This window comes from Chamaea fasciata, unplaced genomic scaffold (genome assembly GCF_029207755.1).
Source record: "Chamaea fasciata isolate MVZ Bird 193981 ecotype frontalis unplaced genomic scaffold, bChaFas1.0.hap1 SCAF_2, whole genome shotgun sequence".
Taxonomy (NCBI): domain Eukaryota; kingdom Metazoa; phylum Chordata; class Aves; order Passeriformes; family Sylviidae; genus Chamaea; species Chamaea fasciata.
In genome coordinates, this window is record NW_027094087.1 from 83,973,242 (window position 1) to 83,985,442 (window position 12,201).

General features: G+C 42.3%; 1 protein-coding gene and 1 long non-coding RNA gene across 2 annotated transcripts in view; one reads left to right on the forward strand and one right to left on the reverse strand.

Annotated features, from left to right (window-relative positions):
• LOC136285410 (uncharacterized) overlaps positions 1 to 12,201 on the forward strand; it is a 90,065-nt gene that overhangs the window by 41,538 nt on the left and 36,326 nt on the right. The gene's annotated exons all lie outside the window — the stretch shown is intronic.
• Positions 1 to 12,201, reverse strand: part of GABRA5 (gamma-aminobutyric acid type A receptor subunit alpha5) — a 55,702-nt gene that overhangs the window by 34,054 nt on the left and 9,447 nt on the right. The window contains exons 3-4 of the mRNA XM_066176533.1: positions 10,329 to 10,396; positions 9,997 to 10,217 (exon numbers count right to left, since the gene is read on the reverse strand). Of these exons, the coding sequence (XP_066032630.1) occupies positions 9,997 to 10,217; positions 10,329 to 10,396 (289 nt within the window). The remainder of the gene's footprint in view (positions 1 to 9,996; positions 10,218 to 10,328; positions 10,397 to 12,201) is intronic.

Here is a 12,201-nt window from a genome sequence, read left to right on the forward strand (position 1 = left end):
CAAAGTTTTTCTGCCTATTTGCATTAATCCTCAAACCAGCTCCATCTTTTTAGTTATTTATTTCTGTGCACTACTCTTCCCAGTGTCACAGGAAGCATTTAAATGCTGTGCTTTGACCCCACCTGTGCTGGCAACTAGTATCTGCTATGGGGCTCAGATGAACCCAACTGCTCTTCCCAGCATGAGACCAGCTATTTTCCCTAATAAAAGGCAAAATATTTGCTTGAAACTCAAACCTACCACCAGCTATCTTCCCAACACCCCAAAAAAGAGTTAAGTGGATCTAGCCTTCAGCCAGGCTATATCCCACTCCAGTGGACTTGGCGCCCTGAGAAGGGAGACTTCAGGGTTGGGTCAGACCCTTTACAGGAGGCAACTCCAGGAGAAGCTTCCCAGGGTACCTGCTCCAGCAGGACCTCAGCAGAACAATTTGAGCCCTTGTGATATTTCCAGTATGCCCTCTGACACACATGGAGCCAGGAGAATAATAGAGTTAATGGTTTGGGTTGATTTTTCAAACTGTGAACACATGGTCAGCTTTGTGAAATTATTCATTTGACCTTGACTGATGACAACCATTCAGCTGTTCCCCCACTGTGATGCCTTGGGAACACTTCAATAACCAAACTTCTATTTCTTTCGAAAGGTTTTAAAGCAAGACTTGTTTCAGGCCCCAGCACAATAAGTGTATATAGTCCAGGGAAGCGATGTCTCCCTGTGTTCCTGAAGTAAATGTAACGTGTTCCAGTATAAGTATGTGTATATATATATATATGCATATAGAAGCATATATATACACACACAGACACAGACACACACAAATATATATGAAGATCTGTCTTGGTTCTGAAGCACTTGCCATACAATCCTATCAAACCCTGTTGGTGGTGGTGGGTTACAGAACACCACACAGAAGTGTTAGAATGTGGACAGATGTTCACCAAGGGAAACGCAATGGCTCTAAGAGTCACCCTGAAACCTGCCCCTGGCTGGGTGATTGCCAGCAGCCTGGCCCAGGGGAAGAGAAATGATTATTCTCAGTAACTCAAACACCGCTTTGCTCATGAATTTCCATCACATTCTTGGAAAAAAGGCCAAAATACAGATTTGGGGCCTTGATCTGCATGTCCATGTGGGATGTGGAGACAGTTCAGCACTGCTTCCTACTTATAAACACTGATTTCTTTGGAATACACCGAATAAAGTCAACAGAGAACTGAAAGGAAATCTAAGACTAGAGTGGGGTGGTCTGCAGAAATTTCTGTCTTAGCCCATTTCAACTTCATAACCACTCTGCCAAGAATACTATCATGTCCCAACTTTCCTGTGATGCTAAGATGTGCTATTATTATGTGACAACAAAAATGTCCTTTAAAATCCTACAGGGAAGGGACTATGGAAGACTAAGAGCTCCAGTCATTGATGCTTTTGGGAGCTGTGAATACATTATTCAGATGGATTGTGTACTCAACAGCAAAACTCTCATTTTAGGCAAACAAAATCGTCAGCATAGCTTCTGCTGAAGTGTGAAACAAGACTTTAATTGCCTAGATGAACTGTGCTGAAGACTAAGTTATTGTGACATGATCTGAGGTGGCAGAATTGATCTCAAAAGCTGAGCCACTATAAGAATGACCTCCCTGCACATAGAGTAACTTGACATACCCAGAGCATACACTTGGACAGGGGGCAGGGGAGATGTTCAGCCTCTAGACACAGGAAAAACAGAAAAAGGGAATGAAACAACCAACAGGACACACAAATTATATGATATGGATTTGGGAGGTTACAGAAAGAATCGCAAAGCAGACATTTATAGCAGAGGTAATACCTTTCATTCTCCAGCACTTCTTTTAAGTGCATAAAACCAATGGATGAAGCAGTGAGTCTATGCTTATCCAACCTTGCCTTGCAAGTTATCCAATGAAGTCCATAAGCAAGGTAGAACTTGCTGGAAAAAGCTCTGTTTTTTTATTGGACTAACTGGTGCAGTAAAATCCCCAACCTTTTTGACAGACAATCCCTTCTTCAGGTTCTCTTCCTAAAAAAATTACTTGCCTAAAGAAACTTTAGATCAAAACAGCTGTGCAGCTCTGAATGCACTGCAGAGCATCACACTCACCTACTGGATAGTTTCACTTAAAAACCTCCCCAAGCTTCCTCTTCTTTATGGTCCCTTAACCATGATGAATTCCCTTTTGGCATCCCATGAAGAAAGCTTCCAAACTTCTCTGCAGCAGCTTCTTTTTTTACTGAATTCTTGAATTAAAACCCAAAATCTAACTAGCTCTAGCAATACTGAGAAGCTGATGCAGTTGTTGATGCAGGTGAAATAGGAAAAAAACATCTCAACCAGCCTACACTTCATTTTGCCAGGCCACACATTCCCCAAGTCCACCCATGCTACACGTTTTGACTCTAATCTCCTTATCTGCGTGGCTTCTTGACAGCATGTTCAATGAGGAGCTAACTGCAGTAAGTACAGCTGTTCTTGAAGTGCTGAGTAACACTGAACTATGATCTTCTTTTTGGCTCTCAAGAGATGCCAGTCCCAGTTACTGGCAGAACCAGCCAGCAACAGCAATACCTGGTGCCAGTCAACTGCCCATCCTATCTTTGCTTTCAGTGGAAGAAAACCCAAGTACAGGAGAAAGAAGTGAGCATAGAAAGCACATTAAATGATGAAGGCTAAGGACTGTGATAGACAGTCATCCTCCAATTTTGCTATCACCTGCTAGGCAATTTGATCAGTGCAGGTTTTCGGACTGTCCAAAAGGGCTTTTGTTTTTCCATTTCTTCCTGTCAGTATGGCATGAATGAAGGCTACCTCACTGCACGGACAACCTTTTGCTTCCTTCCAGTGCAGACGCCCTTTATATTTCCATGGACAGGCTTATACTACATCAAGTATTTTCTACTGAGAAAAATTATCTGGATTTGGAAAGTAAGGCTGGGGAGAGGGATGAGGAGGAGGAGCAGACACCAGATGGGCAGTACCAGCCTATTTGGGCTCTCTCACAATCTAGACTGGGATGCACAGACATGGCAGGGTACGTAGGAAGGATTATGACCTGGCAACTTAAAATACAGAACTAAAATCTTTGGTTATTTTCCACAGTTCAGACTTAGAGCTCAAAAACATCACAGTTTCCTTTCAACCACTTGCATTAACCCCAGCTTCCTCCCATCCATCTCAGGTCCACCTCCAAGGTCACTCCTCATCATAATTGTCTCCAAGGTTACTCCTCATCATAACTGTCTGCTCCCCACAGCTTTGCAAAAAAGGGAAGCAGTGGTTGGGATGAGAGGACCTTTCACAGGGAAACACACACATCCCCATGTGTACGTACCTTACTGGTACATGAAGAAGGTTGCTTAGCCATCCAAGCAGGATGGGACTATCTGGCTTTTTTTGCTTTGTTTCTGAAATGCTACATGCTCCTGATCAATACAGCCATGAAGGGCCAGGTAAAGGGTCAGACTGTGGGTTTTCACTGCTCCAGGAAGAGAGCCCTATGATTCCTCAGCTGTTTAACACCATAAATAGCCATTAAACAGGCCTCAATTTACCATCTGTTTGCTGTTTATACCACCAGTGCTAGCATCTGCTACAGCATAATCACCTGTTACAGTTCAACCTCAGAGAAGGAAGGGCCGAATCTCCTAGTGACAGTTGTTTCTTGAGCTCTTCACAGGGTGCACTATATTCCCTCCTCCATGCACGTAGACAGAAGCAGAGGACTGAACCCAATTTATGCATGTTTAGATGTGCTACACCTGCACAACCTTGGGCTTTATGTTGCACAGAAGACTCTGTGAGTCCTCCACAAAACAGCTACAGGACCAGATGCTGGCCAGAACATCCCATAGCTTTAGGTTACTGGCACACTACCCAATTCCAGGTTCCCTGAGCATGGAGATGGGAAACACCAAAGGATGGTGACCACTAAGATGAGATTCATGAGGCTAAACAAAGATATCAGTCACGCTGTACTACTTTGTCTGAGACTGTGAAAATAAAACAAGAACCCCTAAAGAGTGAGTGGAGAGAAATGAGCCTCTTTTAACTTCACTACTAAAGTAGACATCTGAAATAATGTAGACTTCTAACTCCGTAAGAAATTCTCTCTCCTGCAGTGAGCCAAGAGGCTCAGCTGCAGTCACCAACATTACAGATGAACAGAATTAGGTGAATCCCACCCACCCTGCCTGGTGCATTACACCAAAGTGTATTTTAGATTACTCATTGGCACTCGGATGTTTCAGCACTAATATAATGTACTTCAGAGGATGGTATTTCTGATTAGGCAGATTAAGATATTAATTTCAGTCTAAGTGAAATGACCAGGGAGTCAGTCCACTGTAATGTTATCCTCCCCTAATAATAAAAAAAGACAGCAGAGCTATAACAATTCTTCAGCATCTACCAGGTACTTTCAAAGCTCCCAGATTCAGAAGCAGATTGGGCAGTCACCAAAGCATCTGTGCTTTCCCTGGGTGCTTGGGCACCTGTCAGGGCACTGCTTCCTTCCAGGTTCTGTTCAGTCACCCCATCCATGCATGCCAACCATGCTGATTCATGCCTATAAAGCAGGTGGAACACAAAGGAATCTGGCAGAAATTGTACCAGCTAGCCCCAAAGAGAATTTGGGTCTGCCTCTAAGCTCAGCACAGACCTGGAACTAAAGTTGTACCCTTTGTAGCTCCTCAAAGTCCAAGCAAGCATTCCCCTCATCCAGTGACATGCTGGTTCTGGTTTGAGTTTTGTCTTTTAATCAATTCTGCCCTTGCTGTGCAAGTTCCCATCTCTGTGATGGAGATATCTGCAGGGCTCTGCCCACTTTTATTATCAGCAGAGTAGGCCATTGTCACACTATCTACATAGAAACTATATTTGGACAGATCATAATTGCCCATTTTGAATGTATTACACCACAGTCTTCTCTGATGCCTTTCTCTCCCTGGGAGTAACCCCAGCCCTGGATTTTTCAAAACCACAAATCTTGGCTCCTTGAAGGACAACTTCTGAGAAATGGGACAACATGCAACCAAAACAGAGTGATGTGAACCAATAGACTTGGTGTTTAAACAAGAATCCTGCTCCTGTCCTCAGGGAAAGGCTCTTCCCTTCCCATATCCCTATTTTCTCTCGGTCTGTCAAAATCTGAATTGACAAAAAGCAGCAGAGTCCTTGCCACCACGGCAGCTTTTCATCACTCTGCAAGATTCATCCCAATGTAAAGAAGTTACTTTTCTTTTTTCTTCCAGCTTCAGGCAGTTTGAAGCTTGAATACAAAAGAAAATGCAGAAAGGAAATGTGTATTTGTATGTCTTCACAGCTTCTAATTAGTTTTGCAATATTTATACAATACTTAAAAAGCAGTGACAGATCCCATCCTGTAGATATAAATAAGAAATAAGAAAAAGCACATTCAGACTGAACATAAACATTCCCATCTAGACATCTGGCTGCTGAAAAAATGAGGATTCATTTTAAATCATAGATTTGCTGGTCACCTGTCGCTCTGAGGCACAGTAGCAAATCTACTCTGGCAAAGTCACAGCTTGAGAACCCATACATTTCTCATAGAATAATCTTCCCTTAAAAAACAATCAAACAAACAAACAAACAAGCAAACAAACAAACAAACCCTGGCTTTCCCATTAAAAGTCTTGAAAGCAGCACCATATCTTCTGGTCAACTCGTTTTATGATCAATAGCTCTAGAGCATAAAATGGTTAGGTTGCTAGTCCAAGTCCTTCATGGAAGAGCAGAACTTGTGCTAACATGCACCCAGGACACGTGTTCAGTTGCACATACAATTTTAACACTAAGTGCTAATGTAAGAATCAGTATTTTCAGCCTAGGTAAGCCTGTGTATGCACCACAGCAGAGCAAGTAGCGTGGTTATGCTGCCATCAAGTGGGCACACGTTGCTGAACTGTAAATATCTTTCTGGAGCAGTAAAGATAACAGTATCTCAGGGCTGCACTAAAAATTTTGGAGTTTTTTTAACACCATGCTGAAAAACGTCAGCATTCTCCAGCTGCTAAATTATTCATATGCAAATTATGGGGACAGATTTTATTGTAAACTCTCCCAGGTTCTCTGGCAACCTTCAGTCACCATAATAACATGGGGACAATCTGTGCACTCCTCAGATATATGACTATGTCCTATTTAAATCCCAGATTAGATCAGATGCGTGGAAGACCCAGTGGTAAAAAAAGGGATTTGGGATCCTTTCAAATTGACAGTGGGAACGGGGCTCTAAGGACTGCCCTTGTGATGGCACAAGAAGGATTTTTCACTATCCACAAGCTGATAGAAAACCATTAGAAATGTGTAAAAGCTGCTGGAGAAAAGTTAATTTATGGTCCAAAATTTTAGCTCTAGTGAGCATGCTCTATTTCATACAAATTTTGGCTTCTTCACAGCACTTTTTCTGGCATTCTACAGCAAAGTTTATCAAAGCTTCTGTCTTTACAGCCAATTCCCACTGAGCAAAAAAAAAAAAAAATGCAGCTCACTGAAACATGATGGTTCTTTTCTTAGCCTGAAAACGTTGCTTAAATCACTGTTCCATTTTTTCAGAATAAATGAATTCTATACTTCTTACAATATTCATTTCTCAGATAAAATAAACTAAATATATTTTAATTTTTTAAAAGGAAAGAATCTAATTTTTACCTCCATCCATAATTCTATTTTCTATATATATTAGTGAAATATGAAGTATGTTTTCTAGCGCTTTTCATATCAGTGTTCTTACAAAAAAAAAAAAAATTAAAAAAAAAATTAAAAGTGGAGCTGCAGACAATACTCCCCTCTAGGGGCAGAAACAGAATTTGCAGCGTTCCATTCAGGAGCGCTTCATTTGTGAATCACATTAGTGAAACAAAACTAATAGGTCCTCCCAAGTAAAAGACAACCAGAATTATTAAGTCATTCCCCACAGAGAACACTGCTGTCTGTGAAATCTGTCTAGAGGACATGTTGTGTTCCTGTATTCGCACAGAAGGTCTTTAATGCCACACGTATACAGAAGCCCATTTATCAGATCTCCCTAGCAACACACATCCCATCAACTTCTGACCCAGACAATGTATCATCAAATGCAATATGCGAGGTATACATTTTTCTTTGTAAGTAAACACGTGTGTCATGGAAACGTATGTCCTGACCAGTGCTAAAGCTGGAAGTTTGCTCAGCTGATCATACCTGGTATATTTGGAAGTGAAACAGGATGGAAGGTCAGCATTGGCTCGGCTGCTTTCCTCCCCTTCATTCAGGCAGCCAGATGCAAGGTTGCAAAAGCAATTCAGGCATCTCTGTCAATGACAGAGGGTCCAATCCTCCCCACACAGAATACTCCTACGTACAGTCTGGGAAGCTCGCAATTCCTCCTTGGAAACGAGGAGAATGCAGAGCTAACAGAGGGTTGTCTACACATCCCCAGATACTGAGAACTGAGTAAGCCTGATGGGAGCTACAGGAACTGGGGCTCAAGCCTCAGCTGAAACTCAGTACTTCATAAGGCACTACCACTGAGACAAGCAGCTCCCCCCCAAAAAAGCCCAGTGCTGTCTATCTTCTCAGGGAAAGCCATCCTAGGTAGCTCTGCTGACTGTTACCTTTGTTAGGACACTCAAGGAAGCCGAAGGGGCTGGCTTCTTGTCACTGTCACCTCTGAACAGACTGGGATGGGATCCTCAAGCCACCCTGCAGCACAGAATGGCTCTGCTTCTAAAGGAGCATAGCTCCATGTACGTTACAAAAGCAGGCTCCTGACTCATGTTTACGCAGAAGGGCATAGAGACTTTAAATAATCAGCTTGTTTTCCACTATTCCACTGTAATAGTGGAAAGCAAGCTGATTTTAAAGCTTTGCACTCTATTTCTTATCACATTAGTATTAGTGATAGTAGATAGTGATAGTAGAAATTTGATGTGATAGTGATTTGTAGAAATTTTATTTCCACAGACAATATTCTAACAAAAAGGAAGTTATGTTGCATGGTTTTTAGGTTTAAAAAACATTCTATTCTTTCTGTAGTGTACCAATCCATCATCAATCCCAAAAAATCAAGGGAAAAGAAGCTGAGTGGGATGATGAGAAAGTCTGTGTCACATCCATGTTTTTCTCCAGCTGCATATGCTGAGCTTTTCCTCAGTAGGGTGCCTGTGGCACCTGACAATACTGTGCCGTTTTCACCAGAGGGACACCCTGACAGAGTAACTCAGGTTCAGTGATGAGCTCGCCTAGGTCTACTTCACCCAGGTCTCACTGCTAGCTGGGGTGGCTTAGCTCCTCACCTCATGAATCAGGGCTTCACTGCATTTGTTAAACACTGCAAAAAACACTGCTTGCATGGAAATTGTGCAATATGCCACAACATAATGTTTTGCTCCAGGATGAACGCAAGTCTGATCTGGAGTTCACTCACACAAGTAATTTACACAGATAATTGGGAATTGCCACTGCTGCAATCTCTGGAGTAGTACTTATTTGGTCCATGCAGCAGTGGAGAGTGGTTTTAAGGCTGCCATTACTAACTTTTTTTGCAATATTCCTCTGATAGCTATTTGGACTTTTAAGTGTGTCCACGCATCCTCACATTTTTTTTGGTTTATCATTGCCGTGATCACTAATTTGGGGCTAGTAAGAACAGCAACACCCATAGTAGAAGAAAAAATTGGGATGATTTTTCCTTCTTTAAAACATGACTTCCATCATGACTAAGTCTTTTTAGTGCTAATGTAACAACTGGGATGGTCTAAAGCTGTAAGGACATACATAAAGATACCATGTATCTCCTTTTCCTTCAAAGAAAGGATTTAAGACTAGGCTAAAAAAAAATCAAACATGTCTGAAACACCAGAAATAAAACCTGAGAAGCTCCAGGTCCTTATGTACAGAAGCATAACCCTCTGGAGCCTGAACAAGTCTTAACCACTAGGCCGGTGAGCGAGCTTGGGACTCTCCCTCCCAGTGTGCAGGTCCCACAGCAGGACACAGCACTGGCCGGAGCTTGGCTTCCCACACATGGCTGGGGGCTGCCTGCTGAAAATCCAGTCAGCTCAGTACCCAACTTCAGGCTCCTGAGCACTTTGCTGGCTCTCAGGCACCACTCTGGGCTTGTTTACGGAAAGTTCAGAATAACCCTTTGCTGCTCGGTAGGTTTTTCCTTTTATCTCCTTTTCAAGTTGCCCATATGACTATGGTCTTGGAGAAAACCCTGATGAAGACAGACTGTAGTCTTAATTACTACAGGCTAATTAACTTTAATGAACAAATTTCCATATATTGTTGTGGGATTTGTCCTGAAAAGAATTTCAGACACCTAAAATCATTGATGTTGTATCTTCTACCTCTGTTATGCAATGATGATTCTTGGCAGTTTACTCAAATCAGAAGAGGAGTACAACTCTGAAGATCTGAGACACCCATTTGCTTCTCTGTAATATAATGTCTCAGCTTTGTTTGCAGGATTGTACTCATAAAGCAGCTTCACAGTGCTGCTAGCTTATGTCATTCATCTCCATGATCGTTTGCCTTTAAGCACTATTAGTCAAATTAATAATAATAAAAAAAAATAACAAAAGCTCCAAAGGTTCAAGATGTACTGCCCCAGAACAAAGTCTCAGTTTCTGGTCTTGGATACTGTTCTCCTTCAGTCTGCACTACAGCTGCAAACACAAACAGTAAGAGAGAACAGATAATCATAAAAAAGCTGAACTGAATCATCAAATCTGTTGAGAATATGCTTTCCATTTAATCAAAAGTAATAGTTAAGCACTAGCGGTATTCAGAAGCTACAAATTAATTTGTACTTGAAGGCTACAATTATATTTTCCATTTTTCTTGATATTCACATGAATATGTGTGAAAGATGGGCTCCCTGGCTCTACTAGGAGTGGAGAAAGTGATGCTTCCCACAAGTAATTGTAGTTATCTGGGAATCAGCATCATAAGAAATCAACGCTGGCTATTACCTCATGGTATACAGCAGAGTGCCATCATCCTCCAGGCGCAGAAGTTTGTTTGGGGTTGTCATGTTGTGAGCAATAGACTTCTTGCCATTGTGGAAAAAAGTGTCTGGAGTCCAAATCTTGCTGGCGAGCAAGTTGTTAAGAGGGAGGCGTTGCATAGGTCCTTTGAATCGCAGCCTTTCATCTTTCCAGCTTTGTCGGAAAAAAACGTCAATGGTGTATTCCTGGTACAAAGAAACACTCGAGGTATTGCAGGATCTGAATAGAAACGATGGTGCCAAAAATGACTTTAGCAAAGTAAATACAACCGAGCTGGCAGCCACATGCTAACTTACCATTTCTGTGTCTGACACAGGACCAAAACTGGTAACATAGATGTCTGTTTTCACCTGAGTTATTCTCTCTGTAATAAACATGGGCTCCACATTAGTAATTGCTTTAAAAGGCAAATACCCACTGGAAATGCTTTTTGTACTATTAATTCCTGAATCACTCAAAAATCCCCAAAAGATTGAAATTAAGAGCATGCTTGAGGAGACATTTCATCCTGGATCAAATACAATTGCTGACCTTTGGGAGTCCAGACTTTGCTCTTACAGTCAGAAAGAAACCAGCCCTTCAAGGTGCATTCCCTCTGACTGACAGGTTTTGATCATAGGAACACAGAATGGTTTGGGTTGGAAGGGACTTTAAAGATCATCTAGTTTCAATTCCCTGCCATGGGCAGGGACACCCTTGACTAGATCAGGTTGCTCAGAGCCCCAAGACCTGGCCTTGACCACTTCTAGGGATGGGGTATCAACAGATTCTCTGGGAAACCTGTTCCAGTGCCTCACCATCCTCAAGGTAAAGAATTTCTTCCTAATACCTAATCTAAATCTACTCTCTTCCAGTTTAAAACCATTACTCCTCATCCTATCACTGCACTCCCTGATAAAAGGGTCCTTCCCCATCTTTTGTTTAAGCACCAGTAGCAATGGAAGGTTTCTGTAAGGTCTCCCCAGAGCCTTCTCTTCTCTGGGCTGAAGAACCCCAACTCTCTCCTCATGTCCTCACAGGAGAGGCACTCCAGCACTCTAATCATCTTGGTAGCCTCCTCTGAAGTCACTCCAACAGGTTCATGTCCTTCTTATGCTGGGATTCCAGAGCTGGACACAGTACTCACAAAAGCACAGGAGAAGAATCTCCTCCCCCAGCTTGCTGGCCACACTTCTTTTGATGCATCCCAGGATGCGATTGGCTTTCTGGGCTGTCAGTGCACATTGCCAGCACTTACGCAATACCTACTACAGGATGAGATGAAGTGTATCTTAGAAGGACCTACTCCCCTCTGCTGGCTTGGGTGATCTGCCTGATTTCAGACATCTATCAGAGATGTCCGAAGTTAGGTCAAGTTATTTCTACCCTCCAGTCTCTAAGTCCTTCTGGCATCTTTTCAAATCCAGGTCTAATTTAATTTAAGGGCAGAAATTTCAGAAGTTCGTTATATAAGATAAAAAGCATCGAGCCCTATTTTCAAGCATCTCTGTGTAAAGTGAGAGGAGAAGGAGAGAAAGGGATGAAAGCAATGTGTTGGTCTCACAAGAGGAAGGGGCGGGGGTAGCCAGATTAAAAAAGGGCCAGGAAGAAACATAACAGATGGTTTACACATGGGTAGAAAATGAGAGAAATCTGGGGGAAAGAGAGCTGAAGGAGGGCTCAACAAGGTTAGGATGGCAACCACTATTCACATGCTAGGGTTTTAAAATAGCTGCTGTAGAGGTTATCAAAAAGACATATCAATACAGATTTGCTGTACTTGTCTAAATATGGATGGTTTGGAGATCTGTTTTTAAAGAGATATGCATTACCAACATAATTTTATATAGGCTGACCAGTAAGGGAATCTCACAGCAACCTGCTAGCATAATCTCTTGCTCACCTTAGGAAGTACCAGAAAGAAAAACCCAAACTGTATTCAATTACTGAAAAAAGATGTACCACAGATGCTCTCCTACGCCAACCTCAGATGACCTGAGTGACTGAAAGAACACGACTTTCAGTAATCTTTTTCTTGTGCCCCATTTGGCAGGAGACAAATCTGCTTCCTGGACTCAGTTTAGTTAATCAAACACAAGTCCCCTGTCACAGCCCAGAGCAGGCACCCACTTTAGAGGGCACCACATAGACCCTGGTCCCATCCAGGGGGGACCGGCTGGTGTTATCCTA